Raw genomic sequence first — 25194 nt, forward strand, 5'->3', positions numbered from 1 at the left:
ATCACCTGACATCATGGAGGCCCTGCAGAGTCCAGGCCTGGGATAGAATCCTTCTATTCTGGAATGGGAACTCCAGGGATGTGGTGGAATGTGCATGGGAGCAGTGGGGATTACAGAGTTGGGACGTTTGCGGTTGGCCCATGAAATGGTTTAATTCCCGGTCCAGCTAGTGGGGAATTTGGCAATGGGTAACATGGTGGTGTGGAAGCTTTTGTCCTGGGTGGCAGGGTTGTGGGAAGAATAGGGCCAGCAGAGTGTGATAGTAATTCCCCATCAGTGGGTATTTCCTCTTTCTCTGAGTTGAAGCCTCCAAACAGGTGAGATGTGGTTGTTGGGGTTTGGCCGTGTTTGGTCTGGAATAGTGATACGGTGATCAGGGTGTTTGAAAGCTTCAGGGATCTGGCACAAATGATGAATTGCTGCCTTGGATAGATCACATAGTCTTATGGATGACAGGGCAGACATGAAGAGCTTGGTGGTCTACTTTCCTTGTTTGTTAATTTGCAGGGGTTTACCATCGTGTTTGGATGGGGTGTTTTCCACATCTCCGCTGCACTGTAATGCTGTTTGTTGGTTCACAAGGCAATGTTTTCCTTCACATTCAATTGTCACCTGATGGTTCTGTTAATATTGTTTATTCCAGAGCTACAGAGTTTGTGAATGCCTGTCGACATCATGGCTGAAGGTGGTAACTGGGAAGGTGATTCAGTGGCCTCTTCATCAAAGAAACAAACAGGTTTGTGAACCTTCTGTGACATATATATGATGCCCTGACAGTGGGTGTACACCTGATGCAAGAAATGAGGTTCACACGGAAGTGGGAATAGGGAAGGGGCTGAGCCCAGAGAGTTGACATCTACAGGGACATCACAGTCACAGGTGGGCAGATGCAGGATGATAAATCAGCCCTCTTTTTGGAAACAAATGATCTGAGTTGCTGCAAAAGTGACAATCCTGGACACACACTCATCTCCCTGCTACCTTCAGGTAGAAGGTACAGGAGCCTGAAGAGTGCGACGACCGGGTTCAGGAATAGCTACTCCCCCACAGCCATCAGGCTATTAAACCTGGCTCGGACAAAACTCAGAACATTAATAGCCCATTATCTGTTATTTGCACTTGATCAGTTTATTTATTCACGTGTGTATATATTTATACAATGGTATATGGACACGCTGATCTGTTCTGTATTCATGCCTTCTATGTTCTGTTGTGCTGAAGCAAAGTGAGAATTTCATTGTCCTATCTGGGAAATATGACAGTAAACTTTCTTGAACTTGAATCTGCTTGATCTGAGTTGCTGCAAATGTTGTCAGAATATCAGAGTCCAGGATGAGATTCTGTGCAGAAATGAGCCTTTGACCCCAGGGGCGGAAAACCCGGGGGGCCAGAGGGGACACGCCACCCCCCAAGTTTTTGTCATCCGGATTTAAAAATCTCCGCTTTCCTCGAGACAGTGGGGGTGGGACTGCTGATCGAGGGCGCTAATTGGACAAGAGAGACGTCGGTCAGCAGACAATGGGGGCGGGACATGATGATTCAGCGCGATGATTGGAGGAGGGTGGAGTGGGGCTGGGGGGGGGGGGGGGTTGGGACTGCGGTCGGGAGTCAGATGCGAGCTGTACCCCCAGGCCCACAGCCAGCGCAGAGAAACAGCGCTAAACCCAGCTCAACTCTGCCTGTCCCGCCAGGTGAGCCTACAGCCCTCCCTGGACTTGCGGGAAATATGGCCAGCGCGGAGTGCATGAGAAAAAGATTTGAGGAAGGACATCCTTGTGATTGAGGGAGCCCAGCGTAGGTTCACCCCATTGCTTGAAGGGCTGAATGGCCTACTCCTGCACGTATTGTCTATTCCCTGTGGCCCAGGTAGAGAACATGTTCAGGTGTGATGAATGGTGGGGGAGTGGGAACCGTTCATTGCCAATACGTGATGTTAAAACTGCATCTTTTTCTCATGCACTCATGGAAGTTTGACAATAGACAATAGGTGCAGGAGTCGGCCATTCGGCCCTTCAAGCCAGCACCGCCATTCATTGTGATCATGGCTGATCATCCCCAATCAGTACCCCGTTCCTGCCTTCTCTCCATATCCCTTGACTCCACTATCCCCTAGAGCTCTATCTAACTCTTTCTTAAATCCATCCAGTGATTTGGCCTCCACTGCCCTCTGTGGCAGGGAATTCCACAGATTCACACAACTCTCTGGGTATAAAAGTTTCTCCTCATCTCTGTCCCAAATGGCCTCAGATTCACAACTCTCTGGGTGAAATAGTTTTTTCTCACCTCAGTCTTAAATGACCTCCCCTTTATTCTAAGACGTGTGCGGCCCCTGGTTCTGGACTCGCCCAACATTGGGAACATTTTTCCTGCATCTAGCTTGGCCAGTCCTTTTATAATTTTTTATGTTTCTATAAAACCCCCCCCACATCCTTCTAAACTCCAGTGAATAGAAGCCTAGTCTTTTCAATCTTTCCTCATATGACAGTCCCGCCATCCCAGGGATCGATCTGGCGAACCTACGCTGGGCTCCCTCAATAGCAAGAATGTCCTTCCTCAAATTAGGAGACCAAAATAGTACACAATACTCCAGATGTGGTCTCATCAGAGCCCTGTACAACTGCAGAAGAACCTCTTTACTCCGATACTGAAATCCTCATGTTATGAAGGCCAACAGGCCAAAACTGCACACAATACTCCAGGTGTGGTCTCACCAGGGCCCTGTACAACTGCAGAAAGACCTCTTTGCTCCTATACTGAAATCCTCATGTTATGAAGGCCAACAGGCCAAAACTGCACACAATACTCCAGGTGTGGTCTCACAACTTTACCCATGGAAGTGTGAAGTGAGGGCCAGTGGTGAAGGATTTCTCAGATGATGTTTTACTTCTTCTCCTGTGTTCACAGATGTAAACTTGGCAATCTCCACTTTCATGTCAAACTGCGATGATCACCAGCTCTTACAGTTGACGAGATTCTACCGGGACCGACTGGAGCAGGCGATTGAAGAGTGTGTGGAGGGAGTTAGCCTCATGGTAATGAGCACGGATCACTTCACTGGGCAAGAGTGTCACGTAAGTGTAACGAACGCAGATTGTGTTTTGCTTCTAAATTTAACACAGACTGAGAGAACCAATGTAAAGGAATATCCGGGGCCCATGTTGATCAAACTCACAAAGGAGTGTGTGGGTGCAGCAACACTGAGCCTGTATTTGACCAACACCAGCTCACAGCTCCCACACAACTCACCAATTGTCTTCAATTCCCATTTGGGCACGTGACTTCCAGTGATAGAAACATCGACAATAGGTGCAGGAGGAGGCCATTCGGCCCTTCGAGTCAGCACCATTCGCCATTCAATATGATCATGGCTGATCATCCAACTTAGTATCCTGTACCTGCTTTCTCTCCAACCCCTCTCTCTCTCTCTCTCTCTCTCTCCCCCGAATGGCCTACTCCTGCACCTATTTTCTTTCTGTCTGTCTGTCTGTCTGTCTGTCTCTCTCTCTGTGTCTGTCTCTCTCTCTGTGTCTGTCTCTCTCTCTCTCTCTCTCTCGCTCTCGCTCTCGAATTCTCTGCCACAGAAGGTAGTTGAGGCCACACAGTTCATTGGCTATATTTAAGAGGGAGTTAGATGTGGCCCTTGTGGCTAAAGGGATCAGGGGGTATGGAGGCTCGAAGGGCCGAATGGCCTACTGCACCTATTTTCTATGTTTCTATCTCCCTCTCCCTCTCCCTCTCCCTCTCCCTCTCCCTCTCCCTCTCCCTCTCCCTCTCCCTCTCCCTCTCCCTCTCCCTCTCCCTCTCCCTCTCCTCTCCCTCACCTCTCCCTCTCTCCCTCCCTCACCTCTCCCTCTCCCTCACGTCTCCCTCTCCCCCTCCCCCTCTCCCCCTCTCCCTCTCCCTCTATCCCCTATCTCTATCCTCTATCTCTATCCATCCCTCCCTCTCCCTCTCCCTCTCCCTCTCCCTCTCCCTCTCCCTCTCCCTCTCCCTCTCCCTCTCCCTCTCCCTCTCCCTCTCCCTCTCCCTCTCCCTCTCTCTCTCTCTCTCCCTCTCCCTCTCCCTCTCCCTCTCCCTCTCCTCTCCCTCTCCCTCTCCCTCTCCCTCTCCCTCTCCCTCTCCCTCTCCCTCTCCCTCTCCCTCTCCATCTCTGGAACTCCTAGACTTGCAGCTCCTAGACTGTGGAACAGCATCCCCCTTCCCATCAGAACTGCCCCCTCCATCAACTCCTTTAAGTATAGATTAAAAATGTATCGATACCCCCCAGCCTTTGCTGACATCCACTGAACGAGGGCTATATGTATATATATATGTAGTTTGTTTGTTTATACTATTCTTATAACAAATGTAAAGCACTTTGGCCAACGAGAGTTGCATTTTAAATGTGCTATAGATATAAATGTGACTTGACTTGTTCATTACAGAGAGTGACTGAGCTTGCAGAGACAGGAAAACAAGAGGCCGGCTCCAAACTGTTCCTGAATCTGGTGATGGAGAACGATTCTGGAGCACAAAGGTTGATGTGGGAATCCCTTGTGAAAATACATCACACGCTACCGAAGCTGAGCAGAATATTGAAAGAGATACTGGCTCAAGGTTCGGCAACATTAGACTGTTAAATTTCAGCTGTAAATGCCGCTGATCTTACAAGCACCTCATACAAGATAGACACAAAATGCTGGAGTTAAGGGCCGGTCCCACCAGCATGCGACTGACTGCATGCGGCAAGCGCGAACTAACGTGGTCACTTGAGCCGTACGGCCTCGTGGGGCCGGTCTAACTTCGATCGCCGGAGCCGTATGGAGTTGTGCGGAGCTCGTCCCGACATCGTGCGCGGGGGGCTCCAAAAAACAGACCGTGTTCAAAAAATCCGTGCGGCAACGGCCTGTCGGCCCGCAGCCGCCTCGACGCCGTACGCAGCTTCTCAACGCCGTACGCAACGCCTCGACGGGCGTGCGCAGCGTCTCATAGAAACATAGACAAGCACAATCTTCCTGCATCTAGCCTGTCCAACTCCTTAAGAATTGTGTACGTTTCTATAAGATCCCCCCTCAATCTTCTGAATTCTAGGGAGTACAAGCCGAGTCTATCCAGTCTTTCTTCATATGAAAGTCCTGACATCCCAGCAATCAGTCTGGTGAACCTTCTCTGTACTCCCTCTATGGCAAGAATGTCTTTCCTCAGATTAGGAGACCAAAACTGTACGCAATACACCAGGTATACTCCGTAGGCAACGTCTTGACGGCGTACGCCCAGCGCGTGGCGTTGCGCGAAGATGTCACCGCCCAGCGTGGGCATTGTGCGGATGACGTCACCGCCCGACGCCATGCGACGTCCAAATTCAGTCGTCCCCGCCTCCTCCCGGCGATTGTGAGTATGATGTCAGGACCAGCCCCGCACAGCTCCAGACACCACCGCGGTTGGAAGTGGGACCGGCCCCGTGAGGCCGTACGCCTCAAGCCACCACGTTTGGTCGCGCTAGACGCATGCAATATTTATATAATAGTATTCTAAATATAGACCTACCATCGACAGAGGTACTTAGAGAAGAGTGGGGAACGGAACTAATGATAAAAATACGAAGGTTAAATGGGAAAAATACCTGATATATATTCACAAATGTTCAATTAATGTAAGACATAATTTAATTCAATTTAAAATTGTACATAGATTATATTACTCAAAAACAAGATTGAACAAAATTTTATCCAAATATAGTCCGCCACTTGTGATAAATGTCTAGCCCAAAAGGCAACTATAACACACTCCTTAGTCTCCTGCATAAAACTTTATAGATTTGGAATGATATTTTTGAAATATTTACAAAATTATTCAAGACAAGAATGGAACCTAATACTGAAATTATTATATTTGGCGTAATGGAAGATGGGAAATAAATTGAACACATCTCAAAATCTATTCCTTAACTATGGTTTAATAATAGCAAAAAAATTAATTCTTAAATTTTGGAAGGGTACATCAATACCAACGCTTAAAATGTGGATTGCAAGTATGTTGGACACCGCTCATCTTGAGGAAATGCGATTCCTCCTAATGGATAAATCAGACCAATTCATAACGAGTTGGTCTCCATTCGTCGTTTTTTTGGAATCATATGGTGCAACACAATTGTAAAAAATAACTGTTTCAGGACTGGACGAGGGTTGGTCAAGACTATAAATAATGATCTCCTCTTTTTTTTTTTCTTTTTTTTTTTCTTTTCTTCTCTCTATTCTCTCTCTCAACTTTTTTCATTTACTCGTTTTCTTTTTTCACACACTATATATTTCACATCTTTCTATCCTTTACTATCTAACTTCTTTTTCTTATTCTAATCTTTTTTCAGTGTAACAAAAAAAAAAAAAGAAGTTGTACATAAAATGTATTATGAAAATATATATTAGGCACTTTGGTGCCATATGACTGTACTTACTTCTAATAAAATAAAATATTAAAAAAAAAAAAAAAAAAAAAAAAAAAAAAAAAAATCCGTGCGGCAACGGCCTGTCGGCCCGCAGCCGCCTCGACGCCGTACGCAGCGTCTCAACGCCGTACGCAACGCCTCGACGGGCGTGCGCAGCGTCTCATAGAAACATAGACAAGCACAATCTTCCTGCATCTAGCCTGTCCAACTCCTTAAGAATTTTGTACGTTTCTATAAGATCCCCCCTCAATCTTCTGAATTCTAGGGAGTACAAGCCGAGTCTATCCAGTCTTTCTTCATATGAAAGTCCTGACATCCCAGCAATCAGTCTGGTGAACCTTCTCTGTACTCCCTCTATGGCAAGAATGTCTTTCCTCAGATTAGGAGACCAAAACTGTACGCAATACACCAGGTATACTCCGTAGGCAACGTCTTGACGGCGTACGCCCAGCGCGTGGCGTTGCGCGAAGATGTCACCGCCCAGCGTGGCATTGTGCGATGACGTCACCGCCCGACGCCATGCGACGTCCAAATTCAGTCGTCCCGCCTCCTACCCGGCTGATTGGTGAGTATGATGTCAGGACCAGCCCCGCACAACTCCAGACGCCACCGCGGTTGGAAGTGGGACCGGCCCCGTGAGGCCGTACGCCTCAAGCCACCACGTTTGGTCGCGCTAGACGCATGCAATCGCACGCTGGTGGGACAGGCCCTTTCACTCGGCAGGGCAGGTAGCATCTCAGGATGGATAGAATGGGTGACCCTTCAGACTGTGTCGCGGGAGTGGGAGATAGAGATAAGGAAGTATAAGGTGTGAAAATGGACACAGAGGATGGGGATGAATGAAAATGTAGGATAGATCATTGTTAACTCAGAGAAGGTAACAACTAAATTAACAGATACAATGTTCATAGCAAAAGGATTTGAGTATAGGAGCAGGGAGATTCTACTGCAGTTGTACAGGGTCTTGGTGAGACCACACCTGGAGTATTGCGTACAGTTTTGGTCTCCTAATCTGAGGAAAGACATTCTTCATAGCATAAGGATTTGAGTCTAGGAGCAGGGAGGTTCTACTGCAGTTGTACAGGGTTTTGGTGAGACCACACCTGGAGTATTGCGTACAGTTTTGGTCTCCTAATCTGAGGAAAGACATTCTTGCCATAGAGGGAGTACAGAGAAGGTTCACCAGACTGATTCCTGGGATGTCAGGACTTTCATATGAAGAAAGACTTGATTGTACTCGCTAGAATTTAGAAGATTGAGGGGGGATCTTATAGAAACTTACAAAATTCTTAAGGGGTTGGACAGGCTAGATGCAGGAAGATTGTTCCCGATGCTGGGGAAGTCCAGAACGAGGGGTCACAGTTTAAGGAAAAGGGGGAAATCTTTTAGGACCGAGATGAGGAAAACTATTTTCACACAGAGTGGTGAATCTGTGGAATTCGCTGCCGCAGAAGGTAGGTGAGGCCAGTTCATTGGCTATATTTAAGAGGGAGTTAGATGTGGCCCTTGTGGTTAAAGGGATCAGGGGGTATGGAGAGATGGCAGGTACAGGATACTGAGTTGGATGATCAGCCATGATCATATTGAATGGCGGTGCAGGCTCGAAGGGCCGAATGGCCTACTCCTGCATCTATTTTCTATGTTTCTATCAAGTCCCCCCTTAACCTTCTGCGCTCCAAAGAATAAAGCCCTAACTTATTCAACCTTTCTCTGTAACTTAGTTGCTGAAACCCAGGCAACATTCTAGTAAATCTCCTCTGTACTCTCTCAATGTGAGAGTCTCTCTGGAGGTTTTTATCCTGTGGATAACAGGTTGTTTGGTGAACGATGTATCACCAGGCTGAGGCAGGATGTGACCACAGCTCATGGCATTTTGTGTGAGGCAGAGAGGGAAAGACTGGAGGATAAATAAACACAGTAACCAGGCAAGTTGAGAAAACGGGCAACTTGCTTCATCAATCCGAACCGCACGAAGGAGCTGATCATGGACTTTAGGAGGGCACATCATCCGAGGACGTACACTCCATTGAGGATAAATGGGGATCCTTTGGATAGGGTGAACTGTTTTAAATATCTGGGAGTCCACATCTCCGAGGATATGACATGGGCATCACATGCCTCAGCACTCGTGAGTAAGGCAAGGCAGCGCCTTTACCACCTCAGGCAATTGAGGAAATTCAGAGTGTCTCCGAGGATCCTCCAGTGCTTCTACGCAGCGGCGGTGGAAAGCATCTTGTCCGGGAACATTACCATCTGGTTTCTAGACCGCCAAATGGGGAGCGAGAATTGGAAGAGCAAATATGTTAGGAGATTGCAGATATTAGTAGTAAGCACAAGGTACTGATTGTGGGAGATTTCAATTTTCCACACATAGACTGGGAAACACATTCTGTAAATGGGCTGGATGGGTTGGAGTTTGTAAAATGTGTGCAGGATAGTTTTTTGCAGCAATACATAGAAGTACCTACTAGAGAAGGGGTGGTGCTGGACCTCCTGTTGGGAAATGAGACGGGTCAGGTGGCAGAGGTATGCGTTGGGGAACAGTTCGGGACCAGTGATCACAATACCATTAGTTTCAATATAATTATGGAGAGGGTCAGAACTGGACCTAGGGTTGAGATTTTTGATTGGAGAAAGGCTAACTTTGAGGAGATGCGAAAGGATTTAAAAGGAGTAAATTGGACAGTTTGTTTTATGGGAAAGACGTGGAAGAGAAATGGAGGACATTTAAAGGTGAAATTTTAAGAGTACAGAATCTTTATGTCCCTGTTCGGTTGAAAGGAAATAGTAAAAATTGGAAAGAGCCATGGTTTTCAAGGGAAATTGGACACAGTTCGGAAAAAGAGAGAGATCTACAATAATTTTGGGCAGCATGGAGTAAATGAGGTGCTTGAGGAGTATAAAGAATGTAAAAAGAGTCTTAAGAAAGAAATTAGAAAAGCTAAAAGAAGATATGAGGTTGCTTTGGCAAGTAAGGTGAAAGTAAATCCAAAGGGTTTCTACAGCTATATTAATAGAAAAAGGATAATGAGGGATAAAATTGGTCCATTAGTGAGTCAGAGTGGACAGCTATCTGCAGAACCAAAAGAGATGGGGGAGATATTGAACAATTTATTTTCTTCGGTATTCACCAAGGAGAAGGATATTGAATTATGTGAGGTAAGGGAAACAAGTAGAGTAGCTATGGAAACTATGAGATTCAAAGAAGAGGAAGTACTGACACTTTTGAGAAATATAAAAGTGGATGTCTCCAGGTCCGGACAGGATATTCCCTAGGACATTGAGGGAAGTTAGTGTAGAAATAGCAGGGGCTATGACAGATATATTTCAAATGTCATTAGAAACGACAATAGTGCCGGAGGATTGGCGTACTGCGCATGTAGTTCCATTGTTTAAAAAGGGGTCTAAGAGTAAACCTAGCAATTATAGACCTGTTAGTTTGACGTCAGTGGTGGGCAAATTAATGGAAAGGATACTTAGAGATAATATATATAAGCATCTGGATAAACAGGGTCTGATTAGGAACAGTCAACATGGATTTGTGTAAAGAAAACAAACTACCTGAAACACTAACAGAATCAACTATTACGCTTATTCCAAAAAAAAAGATAAAGATTTAGAAGATCCGGGCTCGTACAGAGCTATATCACTTTTAAATACAGATCAAAAAATTTTACCAAAGATTTTAGCAAGAAGATTAAGCAAATATATTAGTAAATTGATAAACCCTGATCAAACGGGGTTTATACCCAAAAGATACTCATTTAATAATCTGAGACGCCTGTTTAATATAATGTACTTGCATAAAGTAGAGGAAGAAGATATATCAATTATTTCTTTGGATGCAGAGAAAGCATTTGATCAGGTAGAGTGGCAATACTTATATAAAGTACTACAAAAATGTAATATGGGAGAGAATTTTATATAATGGGTAAAATTATTATATGATAAACCGATGGCAAGAATTTTAACTAATAACATGTTATCTCAAAAATTTCAACTATCAAGGGGTAATAGGCAGGGATGTGCTTCACCCCTGCTATTTGCCCTTATGATAGAACCCCCTGGCTGAAAGTATAAGAATTCATCCGAATATTCAGGGCTATAATACCAGGGACTCAAAGAATAAAATCTCATTATATGCAGACAATATACTTTTATATATTACAAAGTCACAAACGAGCATACCAAATTTATTAAATTTAATAGAGGAATTTGGGTCTTTTTCTGGATATAGAATAAACTGGAATAAAAGTGAAATGATGACATTAAAACCTCAAGAACCTACACACTTATTGAAGTTCCCCTTTAAAATCGCAACAGAAAAATTTAAATATTTGGGTATTCAGATTACTAGAAAATATAAAGCATTATTCAACGCTAATTTCATACCTTTATTAAATAAACTTAATACGCTGATTAAATTTTGGAAAACACTTCCCTTATCATTATTAGGTAGAATAAATGCAATAAAAATGATCTTCCTACCACAATTACTATACCTATTTCAGTCTATACCGGTATATATACCAAAATATTTTTTTTTTAAATTAGCCTCTAATATTACTAATTATATTTGGGATTATAGATCACATAGAATCACAAAAAAACACTTATGTAAACCAAAAGAGGTCGGGGACTTTCACTTCCGAATTTTATGTATTATTACTGGGCAGTGCATATTAAGAATATGATTTATTGGTTGGATAGTTCTACCCAACAGACAGAATGGATAAAAATGGAGAAGGAGGATTGCCATCCTTGTAATATAGGAACGATCCTCTTCTCCCCAAAAAAACTGAATAACACAATATATAAGAAGAACCCAATTATATATGGTACAATAAGAATTTGGAAACAAATAAAATTATCTTTAAAATTAAGAAATCTATCACTGTTAATACCAATAGCGAATAACCCTTTATTTAAACCATCTCTTATTGATAAGACATATAACCAATGGGAAAGTCTCGGAATTAGAAGGATCGGGGATATGTACGAAATGGGAAACCTATTATCATTCCAACAATTACAATTAAAATTTAAATTGAAAAACAACCAATATTTTAAATATCTTCAGATTTGCGATTTCATGAAAAAATATATACAAGGATATCAAAAAGTAACTCCTGACTTATTGGAAGAAGCAATGAATATTGAAGCTGACTCACAAAAATTAATATCATATTTATATAATAGTATTCTAAATATAGACATACCATCGACAGAGGTACTTAGAGAAGAGTGGGAACGGGAACTAATGATAAAAATTACGAAGGTTAAATGGGAAAAATAGTTGATATATATTCGCAAATGTTCAATTAATGTAAGACACTCTAATTCAATTTAAAATTGTACATACATTATATTATTCAAAAACAAGATTGAACAAATTTTATCCAAATATATCCGCCACTTGTGATAAATGTCTAGCCCAAAAGGCAACTATAACACACTCCTTAGTTTCCTGTATAAAACTTTATAGATTTTGGAATGATATTTTTGAAATATTTACAAAATTATTCAAGACAAGAATGGAACCTAATACTGAAATGATTATATTTGGCGTAATGGAAGATGGGAATAAATTGAACACATCTCAAAATCTATTCCTTAACTATGGTTTAATAATAGCAAAAAAATTAATACTTAAATTTTGGAAGGGTACATCAATACCAACGCTTAAAATGTGGATTGCAAGTATGTTGGACACAGCTCATCTTGAGGAAATGCGATTCCTCCTAATGGATAAATCAGACCAATTCATAACGAGTTGGTCTCCATTCGTTGTTTTTTTGGAATCATATGGTGCAACACAATTGTAAAAGAACTGTTTCAGGACTGGACGAGGGTTGGTCAAGATTATAAATAATGATCTCCTTTTATTTTTTATTTTATTTTATTTTCTCTATTTTCTCTCTTAACTTTCTTCATTTACTCGTTTTCTTTCTTCACACACTATATATTTCACATCTTTCTATCCTTTACTATCTAACTTCTTTTTCTTATTCTAATCTTTTTTCAATGTAACAAAATAAAAAAGAAGTTGTACATAAAATGTATTATGAAAATATATATTAGGCACTTTGGTGCCATATGACTGTACTTACTTCTAATAAAATAAAAAGGAAAAAAAAAAAAAAAAGAAGGTTCAATGGTTGGGTATTAATGGTGGAGTAGCAAGATGGATTCAACAGTGGCTGAATGGGAGATGCCAGAGAGTAATGGTGGATGGTTGTTTGTCAGGTTGGAGGCCAGTGACTAGTGGGGTGCCACAGGGATCTGTGTTGGGTCCACTGTTGTTTGTCATGTACATCAATGATCTGGATGATGGTGTGGTAAATTGGATTAGTAAGTATGCAGATGATACTAAGATAGGTGGGGTTGTGGATAATGAAATAGATTTTCAAAGTCTACAGAGAGATTTATGCCGGTTGGAAGAGTGGGCTGAAAGATGGCAGATGGAGTTTAATGCTGATAAGTGTGAGATGCTACATCTTGGCAGGACAAATCAAAATAGGACGTACATGGTAAATGGTAGGGAATTGAAGAATGCAGGTGAACAGAGGGATCTTGGAATAACTGTGCACAGTTCCCTGAAAGTGGAATCTCATGTAGATAGGGTGGTAAAGAAAGCTTTTGGTGTGCTGGCGTTTATAAATCAGAGCATTGAGTATAGAAGTTGGGATGTAATGTTAAAATTGTACAAGGCATTGGTGAGGCCAATTCTGGAGAATGGTGTACAATTTTGGTCGCCCAATTATAGGAAGTATGTCAACTAAATAGAGAGAGTACAGAGGAGATTTACTAGAATGTTGCCTGGGTTTCAGCAACTAAGTTACAGAGAAAGGTTGAACAAGTTAGGGCTTTATTCCTTGGAGCGCAGAAGGTTAAGGGGGGACTTGATAGAGGTCTTTAAAATGATGAGAGGGATAGACAGAGTTGACGTGGATAAGCTTTTCCCACTGAGAGTAGGGAAGATTCAAACAAGGGGACATGACTTGAGAATTAAGGGACAGAAGTTTAGGGGTAACATGAGGGGGAACTTCTTTACTCAGAGAGTGGTGGCTGTGTGGAATGAGCTTCCAATGAAGGTGGTGGAGGCAGGTTCGTTTTTATCAATTAAAGATAAATTGGATAGTTATATGGACGGGAAATGAATGGAGGGTTATGGTCTGAGCGCAGGTATATGGGACTAGGGGAGAATGCGTGTTCGGCACGGACTAGAAGGTTCGAGATGGCCTGTTTCCGTGCTGTAATAGTTATATGGTTATATGGTTATATGGTTTGGGAATTGCTCTGCCAAGGACAAGAAGGCTCTGCAGAGAGTAGTGCGTTCGGCCGAACAAACGCACTATGGGAACTTCACTCACCCCCCTGCAGGAACTATACATCAGGAGGTGCAACTCCAGAGCAAATAAAATCACGGGAGACCCCTTCCACCCAATGCAACGGAATGTTCCAGCTGCTACGGTCCGGCAAACGCCTCCGTTGCCATGCGGTGAGAACGGAGAGGTTGAGAAGGAGTTTCTTCCCAGAGGCCATTCGGACTGTAAACTCCTATCTCACCAGGGACTAACTCTACTGAACGTTTTTCCTTCCATTATTTATTATGTAAAAGAATATGTGTGTGTTTATGATTGTGTTTATAGTTTGTTTGGTTGTTTGTCTTTTGCACAAAAGTCCGCGAGCATTGCCACTTTCATTTCACTGCACATCTCGTATGTGTATGTGACAAATAAACTTGACTTGACGGACCACTGCGTGATTGAGAACAATCCCGTGTCTTGGAAACAGGGTGTGGAGGGAGGCATAATCTGATCAAACTGTGAACTCAGTTAAACATTATCAGACAGAGATGAGCTTTGCCCAGCGTTTATTAATTTACCGTCAGAGCCCATAAAGCTGAGTGGATGTGATCGGAATCAGGAGACCTTACAAGGTCGGGCAGTAGACAAACTTTAACCTGTGGTTTTCGGATAAAACGGCCACTTCACAGTTTTATGGAACTGTTCACTGGGGTTCATATTGAACATTTTATTGTCACATTTGTTATGTGGGAATTATTGTGGACAATTGTGTTTTGTACGGGCAAACGTCACATTCTAGAGATTTGTAACCAGAATTTACAAATATATAAGAAGGTACACAAAAATGCTGGAGAAACTCAGCGGGTGCAGCAGCATCTATGGAGTGAAGGAAATAGGCGACGTTTCGGTCCGAAACCCTTCTTCAGACCCATACAAATATATAGTTATGAGAGGCATAGTTCAGATAGACTATACAATACAATACAATACCGTTTATTTGTCATTTGAACCTCACATGAGGTTCAAACGAAATTTGGTTTCTGCAGTCATACAAGAAAAGAACCAAGACACACACCCAACACAATTCAAGACAAGGCAATTTTATTTATATCGCACATTTCATACACGAGGCAGACTCAAAGTGCTTCACATAAAAACATGTCATACAATAAAATGAAATAATAAAATGAAATAAAATAGAAGAACTAAAAGAAAAGAAAAGCAAAATTAAAAATGCATTATAAAAAGTGCAAAAGTTAAAAGTGCAATGTAGTTAAGATTTAGCTGAAAGCTAAAGTAAACATAAAAGTTTTCAGTCTTGTTTTAAAAGTGGTCAAAGTTGAGGCAAGTCTTAAATCTTCAGGAAGTTTATTCCAGCTATTTGTTGCATAGTAACTAAATCCTGCTTTCCCATGTTTTGTATTTACTCTGGGAATCACTAACAGATTGGTTTCAGAAGATCTTAGCGGTCTAGAAGGCTTATATAGTGGAAGCATGTCAGTGATATACTTTGGTCCTAAACCATGTAGTGATTTATAGGTGAGCAGCAGGATTTTAAAATCAATTCTCTGACATACTGGGAGCCAATGTAAGGATTTAAGAATTGGTGTAATGTGTTCAAATTTTGAATTGGTGTAATGTGTTCAAATTTTCATACAAACATCCATCACAGTGAGTCTCCTCCTCACTGTGATGGAAGGCAAAGTCTTATCTCTCCCCTGCTCTCCATTCCTCTCCCGAAGTCGAGGTCAAAGCCCCCGGCGGGTGCTAGCAAGTCCGTGGCCACTCAAAGCCACGCCGGGCGATGTAAGGCCCTGCCCCGGGTCTTGATGTTGGAGCCCCCGGCGGGCGCTAGCAAGTCCGCGGCAATTTAAAGCCGAGCCGGGTGTTGTAAGGCCCCGCTCCAGGTCACTCTGAACCCCGCATTTCGAGCGGGAGAAGTCGCCTATGGGGTCGTGCTGGGTGGAATTGCGTGCGTGTGTGTGTGTGTGTGGGTGGGGGGGGGGGGGGGGGTATGTAAAAGATTATGATGCAGGACTTTGTGGGTAATGACTCCGATAACTTGCGACGTCAGATGCGGAGTAAAATAAGACAGGTGAGGAATTGGGTTGCAGGGTGAAGACCTGAAGCTGTTACAATGACATCCTCTCTGAAGCAGTTACAATTGTTGTGGAGACGTGGTTATTGTCACCATGTGCTGATGGTGTACGTTTTGATCAAACAATGTCTGAAGAAGGGTTTCGGCCCGAAACGTTGCCTATTTCCTTCGCTCCTTAGATGCTGCCTCACCCGCTAAGTTTCTCCAGCATTTTTGACTGCCTTTGATTTTGCAGCATCTGCAGTTATATAACCATATAACAATGACAGCACGGAAACAGGCCATCTCGGCCCTTCTAGTCCGTGCCGAACACGTATTCTCCCCTAGTCACATCTACCTGCGCTCAGACCATAACCCTCCATTCCTTTCCCGTCCATATACCTACCCAATTTATTTTTAAATGATAAAATCGAACCTGCCTCCACCACCTTCACTGGAAGCTCATTCCACACAGCTGCCACTCTCTGAGTAGAGAAGTTCCCCCTCATGTTACCCCTCCCTTAATTCTCAAATCATGTCCTCTTGTTTGAAACTTCCTTACGCTCAGTGGGAAAAGCTTATCCACGTCAACTCTGTCTATCCCTCTCATCATTTTAAAGACCTCTATCAAGTCCCCGCTTAACCTTCTGCGCTCCAAAGAATAAAGACCTAACTTGTTCAACCTTTCTCTGTAACTTAGTTGCTGAAACCCAGGCAACATTCTAGTAAATCTCCTCTGTACTCTCTCTATTTAGTTGACATCCTTCCTATAATTGGGCGACCAAAATTGTACACCATACTCCAGAATTGGCCTCACCAATGCCTTGTACAATTTTAACATTACATCCCAACATCCCAACTTGGCATCAGCTCCACCTACATCAACCGACTCCAACTGGTCCAGAACGCAGCCGCCCGACTCATCACCCACACCAAATCCTGGCATCACATTACTCCAGTCCTCAAACAACTTCACTGGCTTCCCATCTCCCACCGGATCACCTACAAAATCCTGATCCTCACCTACAAAGCCCTCCACCATCTGCCCCCCCCCCCCCATATCTCACAGACCTCCTCTCCTCCTACCAACCCTCACGGTCCCTCAGATCCACATCAGCCGGTCTCCTCTCCATCCACAAGTCCAACCTCCGCAGTTTTGGGGACAGAGCCTTCTCCAGGGCAGCTCCCAGGCTCTGGAACTCCCTCCCCCAACTGATCTGCAATTCCGTGTCCCTCACCACCTTCCAGTCCCGCCTCAAGACCCATCTCTTCACCTCTGCCTATCCTTAGCCCCACGTCCCCCTCCCTTTTCATCTGTGCATTAATTGCCTCATATTGTGTTTTGTATTGAATTCTGTCTTTACTTTGTGTGCTAGTCATGTCTCTACTATTTATTTCATTCCCCTTACATGTTTTTCCTATACCTGCTAAATTTTTGTAAGGTGTCCTTGAGACTCTTGAAAGGCACCCATAAATAAAATGTATTATTATTATTATTATTATTAGAGGGAGAAGAGGAGGGAAGAGACAGCAGCCCTAAGACTTTTGCCTCCATCACAGTGAGGAGGTGCTTGGTGGACTCACTGTGGTGGATGTTAATTTGTGTTAAGTGTGTGTTCTGTTGTTTATTATTGTATGTATGGCTGCAGGTAACGACATTTCGTTCATGACAAATAAAGGTTCTAATTCTAATTCTAATTCTAAAACAAAGTGTTGGAACTATTCGCTTCACAGAGTCTTTGTATAATTCAGTACCAACATCACGGATCTGGGTGTGGACCTGTTTGCTGATGAGGCTGAAGACCAACTTGTGTTATACAGTGACCTTTACCCAGGGTGTGTTCACCCACTGCTGGGACCAACAAAACTCACTCACGCGGACTCGCTTGAAGCAGAATCGGGAGCAGAGCGTCAGGTAAGAACACAAACCTTGTGGGGCAACATCGTGGCGTTTTCACAGTAATTCCTGCCACGGCAGTATTTCTATGGAGCTGTGAAACAATCTCTATGTTAGAAACATAGAAACATAGACAATAGGTGCAGGAGTAGAGGCCATTCGGCCCTTCGAGCCTGCACCATTCGCCATTCAATATGATCATGGCTGATCATCCAACTCAGTATCCTGTACCTGCCTTCTCTCCATACCCCCTGATCCCTTTAGCCACAAGGGCCACATCTAACTCCCTCTTAAATATAGCCAATGAACTGTGTGGCCTCAACTACCTTCTGTGGCAGAGAATTCCACAGATTCACCACTCTCTGTGTGTGAATTTTTTTTTTCCTCTTCTCGGTCCTAAAAGATTTCCCCCTTATCCTTAAACTGTGTTTGGCCCCTTGTTCTGGATTTCCCCAACATCGGGAACAATCTTCCTGCATCTAGCCTGTCCAACCCCTTAAGAATTTTGTATGTTTCTATAAGATCACCCCTCAAGCTTCTAAATTCTAGCGAGTACAAGCCGAGTCTATCCAGTCTTTCTTCATATGAAAGTCAATAGACATACACATACAAGATGTGCAGTGAAATGAAAGTGGCAATGCTAGCATTCCACTTTCTATGTTAGCATTCATAGCAAAAGGATTTGAGTATAAGAGCAGGGAGGTTCTACTGCAGTTGTACAGGGTCTTGGTGAGACCACACCTGGAGTATTGCATACAGTTTTGGTCTCCTAATCTGAGGAAGGACATTCTTGCCATAGAGGGAGAACAGAGAAGGTTCACCAGACTGATTCCTGGGATGGCAGGACTTTCATATGAAGAAAGACTGGATAGACTCGGCTTATACACGCTAGAATTTAGAAGATTGAGGGGGGATCTTATAGAAACTTACAAAACTCTTAAGGGGTTGATGCAGGAAGATTATTCCCGATGTTGGGGAAGTCCAGAACAAGGGGCCACACACACAGTTTAAGGATAAGGGGGAAATCTTTGAGGACCGAGAAGAGAAAAACATTTTTTTTCACACACAGAGAGTGGTGTACCTCTGGAATTCTCTGCCACAGAAGGTAGTTGAGGCCACAGTTCATTGGCTATATTTAAGAGGGAGTTAGATGTGGCCCTTGTGGCTAAAGGGATCAGGGGGTATGGAGAGAAGGCAGGTACAGGATACTGAGTTGGATGATCAGCCATGATCACATTGAATGGCGGTGCAGGCTCGAAGGGCCGAATGGCCTCTAGTCCTGCACCTATTGTCTATGTTTCTATGTTTCTATGACAAGATGCTTTCTACAGCCCCAGAGTAGAAGCACTGAAGGATCCTCAGAGAGACTCTGAATTTCCTCAGCTGCTTGAGGAGGTAAAGCAATGTGTTGGGACTCTTGGTTTGAACGGGTCTTTGTGTAATTCTGTAGCAGCATCAGGGATCAGGGTGTGGACGTGTTTGCTGATGAGGCTGAAGTCCAGCTTTATCACTGTGTATTGAGCTGAATTTTAGTCCGGGTGTGTTCCCTCAATGTTAAGATCTATAAAACTCAATCACTTGGTTTTGCTTGAAGCAGAATCGGGAGGTCAGTGCCAGGTAGGAACAAAAACTCTCTGGGGCAAGGGCGTTGCGAGTTGATTGGAAAACCTTCCATGGTAGTATTTTCTGCAGCTGCTCAATTGTGTCTCTAGATTAATGTTTCAATAATGGGTCTGCAAGGAAATAGAACTTTGTTTAACAATGTGTGTTTCTCAAAATTCAAAACCAAACTTCCTCGAGTAATCTCAGCATAGAAACATAGACAATAGGTGCTGGAGTAGAGGCCATTCGGCCCTTCGAGCCTGCACCATTCGCCATTCAATATGATCACGTCTGATCATCCAACTCAGTATCCTGTACCTGCCTTCTCTCCATACCCCCTGATCCCTTTAGTCACAAGGGCCACATCTAACTCCCTCTTAAATATAGCCAATGAACTGTGGCCTCAACTACCTTCTGTGGCAGAGAGTTCCACAGATTCACCACTCTCTGGGTGGAAATGTTTCTCCTCATCTCAGTCCCAAATGGCCACAAATTCACAACTCTCTGGGTGGAAAAAATTTTTCTCACCTCAGTCTTAAATGGCCTCCCCTTTATTCTAAGACTGTGTGAAAAAACAATGTTTTTCTCATCTCGGTCCTAAAAGATTTCCCCCTTATCCTTAAACTGTGTGTGTGGCCCCTTGTTCTGGACTTCCCCAACATCGGGAACAATCTTTCTGCATCTAGCCTGTCCAACCCCTTAAGAATTTTGTAAGTTTCTATACGATCCCCCCTCAATCTTCTAAATTCTAGCGAATACAAGCCGAGTCTATCCAGTCTTTCTTCATATGAAAGTCCTGCCATCCCAGGAATCAGTCTGGTGAACCTTCTCTGTACTCCCTCTATGGCAAGAATGTCTTTCCTCAGATTAGGAGACCAAAACTCTACGCAATACTCCAGGTGTGGTCTCACCAAGACCCTGTACAACTGCAGTAGAACCTCCCTGCTCCTATGCTCAAATCCTTTTGCTATGAATGCTGACATACCATTGGCTTTCTACACTATGAGGTCACCGGCCTCCAGGAACAAGGTTGGCACAGAGGTGCCCGCGGGCCCACTCTCCGGTGAACGCTGAATATCTGGAAACCCTCTTTCCTCTTGCACACTGTCTGTTACTTGAAATGAACACACCCTGGGCAAAGATAATGATCATGATGAACCATGTTCACCGCTGTAGCAGTTGATGCCTCCAGGCCCCGGTTCCAAGTCTGGGGCTTCGTATGGTCATGAGTGATAGGAGCAGAATTAGACCATTCGGCCCATCAAGTCTACTCCCCCATTCAATCATGTCTGATCTATCTCTCCCTCCTAACCCCATTCTCCTCTGTACTCCCTCTATGGCAAGAATGTCTTTCCTCAGATTAGGAGACCAAATATGATCATATTGAATGGCGGTGCTGGCTCGAAGGGCCGAATGGCCTACTCGAGCACCTATTGTCTGTTGAATGGCGGTGCTGGCTCGAAGGGCCGAATGGCCTACTCGAGCACCTATTGTCTGTTGAATGGCGGTGCTGGCTCGAAGGGCCGAATGGCCTACTCGTGGACCTATTGTCTATTGTTTGTATGGGATGTTTTCCACATCTCCGCTACACTGTAAAGCTGTGTGTTGGTTCACAAGGCAATGTCTTCCTTCACATTCAATTGTCACCTGATGGGTCTATTAATATTGTTTATTCCAGAGCTACAGTGTTTGTGATCACCTGTCGACATCATGGCTGAAGTTGGTGACTGGGGAGGTGATTCAGTGGCCTCTACATCAAAGAAACAAAAAGGTTTGTGAACCTTCTGTGACATATATATGATGCACTGACAGTGGGTGTACACCTGATGCAAGAAATGAGGTTCACACTGAAGTGGGAATAGGGAAGGGGGTGAGCCCAGAGAGTTGGCATCTACAGGGACATCACAGTCACAGGTGGGCAGATGCAGGATGATAATTCAGCCCTCTTTTTGGAAACAAATGATCTGAGTTGCTGAAAAAGTGACAATCCTGGCCACACACTCATCTCCCTGCTACCTTCAGGTAGAAGGTACAGGAGCCTGAAGACTGCGACGACCAGGTTCAGGAATAACTACTTCCCCACAGCCATCAGGCTATTAAACCTGGCTTGGACAAAACTCAGAACATTAATAGCCCATTATCTGTTATTTGCACTTGATCAGTTTATTTATTCATGTGTGTATATATTTATACAATGGTATATGGACACGCTGATCTGTTCTGTATTCATGCCTTCTATGTTCTGTTGTGCTGAAGCAAAGCGATAATTTAATTGTCCTCTCTCTGGGAAATATGACAGTAAACTTTCTTGAACTTGAATCTTCTTGATCTGAGTTGCTGCAAATGTTGTCAGAATATCAGAGTCCAGGATCAGATTCTGCGCAGAAATGAGCCTTTGACCCCAGGGGCGGAAAACCCGGGGGGCCAGAGGGGACAAGGCCCCCCCAAGTTTTTGTCATCCGGATTTAAAAATCTCCGCTTTCCTCGAGACAGTGGGGGTGGGACTGCTGATCGAGGGCACTAATTGGACAAGAGAGACGTCGGTCAGCAGGCAATGGGGGCGGGACATGATGATTCAGCGCGATGATTGGAGGAGGGAGGAGTGGGGCGGTGGGTGGGGGGTGGGACTGCGGTCGCGAGTCAGATGCGAGCTGTACCCCCAGGCCCACAGCCAGCGCAGAGAAACAGCGCTAAACCCAGCTCAACTCTGCCTGTCCCGCCAGGTGAGCCTACAGCCCTCCCTGGACTTGCGGGAAATATGGCCAGCGCGGAGTGCATGAGAAAAAGATTTGAGGAAGGACATCCTTGTGATTGAGGGAGCCCAGCGTAGGTTCACCCCATTGCTTGAAGGGCTGAATGGCCTACTCCTGCACGTATTGTCTATTCCCTGTGGCCCAGGTAGAGAACATGTTCAGGTGTGATGAATGGTGGGGGAGTGGGAACCGTTCACTGCCAATACGTGATGTTAAAACTGCATCTTTTTCTCATGCACTCATGGATGTTTGACAATAGACAACAGGTGCAGGAGTCGGCCATTCGGCCCTTCCAGCCAGCACCACCATTCACTGTGATCATGGCTGATCATCCCCAATCAGTACCCCGTTCCTGCCTTCTCTCCATATCCCTTGACTCCACTATCCCCTAGAGCTCTATCTAACTCTCTTAAATCCATCCAGTGATTTGGCCTCCACTGCCCACTGTGGCAGAGAATTCCACAGATTCACAACTCTCTGGGTGAAAATGTTTTTTCTCAACTCAGTCTTAAATGACCTCCCCTTTATTCTAAGACTGTGTGTGGCCCCTGGTTCTGGACTCGCCCAACATTGGGAACATTTTTCCTGCATCTAGCATGTCCAGTCCTTTTATAATTTTATATGTTTCTATAAGATCCCCCTCATCCTTCTAAACTCCAGTGAATACAAGCCTAGTCTTTTCAATCTTTCCTCATATGACAGTCCCGCCATCCCAGGGATTAATCTGGTGAACCTACGCTGCACTGGCTCAATCACAAGGATGTCCTTCCTCAAATTAGGAGACCAAAATAGTACACAATACTCCAGATGTGGTCTCACCAGAGCCCTGTACAACTGCAGAAGGACCTCTTTGCTCCTGTACTCAACTCCTCTTTTTATGAAGGCCAACAGGCCAAAACTGTACGCCATACTACAGATGTGGTCTCACCAGGGCCCTGTACAACTGCAGAAGGACCTCTTTGCTCCTATACTGAAATCATCATGTTATGAAGGCCAACAGGCCAAAACTGCACTCAATACTCCAGGTGTTGTCTCACAACTTTACCCATGGAAGTGTGAAGTGAGGGCCAGTGGTGAAGGATTTCTCAGATTATGTTTTACTTCTCCTCCTGTGTTCACAGATCTAAACTCGGCAATCTCCGCTTTCATGTCAAACTGCGATGATCACCAGCTCTTACAGTTGACGAGATTCTACCGGGACCGACTGGAGCAGGCGATTGAAGAGTGTGTGGAGGGAGTTAGCCTCATGGTAATGAGAACAGATCACTTCACTGGGCAAGAGTGTCACGTAAGTATAACGGACGCAGATCGTGTTTTGCTTCTAAATTTAACACAGACTGAGAGAACCAATGTAAAGGAATATCCGGGGCTCATGTTGATCAAACTCACAAAGGAGTGTGTGGATGCAGCAACACTGAGCCTGTATTTGACCAACACCAGCTCACAGCTCCAACACAACTCACCAAGTGTCTTCAATTCCCATGTTTAGCCACATTTGGGCACGTTACTTCCAGTGATAGAAACATAGACAATAGGTGCAGGAGGAGGCCATTCGGCCCTTCGGGTCAGCACTGCCATTCAATATGATCATGGCTGATCATCCAACTCAGTATCCTGTACCTGCTTTCTCTCCAACCCCCCTCTCTCTCTCTCTCTCTCTCCCGAATGGCCTACTCCTGCACCTATTTTCTATATTTCTATCTATCTATCTCTATCTATCCATCCATCCATCCATCTCTCTATCTATCTCTCTATCTCCTAGACTTGCAGCTCTATCTATCTCTCTATCTCCCCCTTCCCATCAGAACTGTCCCCTCCATCAACTACTGTAAGTCTAGACTAAAAACGTATCGATACCCCCCAGCCTTTGCTGACATCCACTTAACGAGGGCTATATGTATATATGTATGCAGATTGTTTGTTTATACTATTCTTATAACAAATGTAAAGCACTTTGGCCAACGAGAGTTGCATTTTAAATGTGCTATAAATATAAATGTGACTTGACTTGTTCATTACAGAGAGTGACTGAGCTTGCAGAGACAGGAAAACAAGCGGCCGGCTCCAAACTGCTCCTGAATCTGGTGATGGAGAAGGATTCTGGAGCACAAAGGTTGATGTGGGAATCCCTTGTGAAAATACATCACACGCTACCGAAGCTGAGCAGAATATTGAAAGAGATACTGGCTCAAGGTTCGGCAACATTAGACTGTTAAATTTCAGCTGTAAATGCCGCTGATCATACAAGCACTTCATACAAGATAGACACAAAATGCGGGAGTTAAGGGCCGGTCCCACCAGCATGCGACTGACTGCATGCGGCAAGCGCGAACTAACGTGGTCACTTGAGCCGTACGGCCTCGCGGGGCCGGTCCCACTTCGATCGCCGGAGCCGTATGGAGTTGTGCGGACCTGGTCCCGACATCGTGCGCGGGGGGCTCCGAAAAACTGACCGTGTTCAAAAAACCGCGCGGCAACGGCTTGTCGGCCCGCAGCCGCCTCGACGCAGTACGCAGCGTCTCAACGCCGTACGCAACGCCTCGACGGGCGTGCGCAGCGTCTCCTAGAAACATAGACAATAGGTGCAGGAGTAGAGGCCATTCGGCCCTTCGAGCCTGCACCATTCGCCATTCAATATGATCATGGCTGATCATCCAACTCAGTATCCTGTACCTGCCTTCTCTCCATACCCCCTGATCCCTTTAGAAACAAGGGCCACATCTAACTCCCTCTTAAATATAGACAATGAACTGTGGCCTCAACTACCTTCTGTGGCAGAGAATTCCACAGATTCAACACTCTCTGTGTGTGAAAAAAAATGTTTTTCTCATCTCGGTCCTCAAAGATTTCCCTCTTATCCTTAAACTGTGTGTGTGGCCCCTTGTTCTGAGACAGGCCCTTTCACTCGGCAGGGCAGGAAGCAACTCAGGATGGATAGAATGGGTGACGTTTCATGTGGAGACCCTTCAGACTGTGTCGGGGGAGTGGGAGATACAGAGATAAGGAAGTATAAGGTGTGAAAATCCAGAGGATGGGGATGAATGAAAATGTAGGATAGATCATTGTTAACTCGGAGAAGGTAACAACAAAACAAACAGATCCAATGTTCATAGCAAAAGGATTTGAGTCTA

The 25194-nt window shown here is 44.4% G+C and overlaps 1 protein-coding gene across 1 annotated transcript in view; it reads left to right on the plus strand.

The window, feature by feature from the left end:
• The first annotated feature begins 617 nt into the window (after positions 1–617).
• LOC116969229 (NACHT, LRR and PYD domains-containing protein 3-like) overlaps positions 618–25194 on the plus strand; it is a 256184-nt gene continuing 231607 nt past the window's right edge. Inside the window, exon 1 of the mRNA XM_033016127.1 lies at positions 618–736. Within this exon, the coding sequence (XP_032872018.1) occupies positions 661–736 (76 nt within the window). The 5' untranslated portion in view covers positions 618–660. The remainder of the gene's footprint in view (positions 737–25194) is intronic.

The sequence above is a fragment of the Amblyraja radiata genome, unplaced genomic scaffold (genome assembly GCF_010909765.2).
Source record: "Amblyraja radiata isolate CabotCenter1 unplaced genomic scaffold, sAmbRad1.1.pri S131, whole genome shotgun sequence".
In the NCBI taxonomy this organism is placed as follows: domain Eukaryota; kingdom Metazoa; phylum Chordata; class Chondrichthyes; order Rajiformes; family Rajidae; genus Amblyraja; species Amblyraja radiata.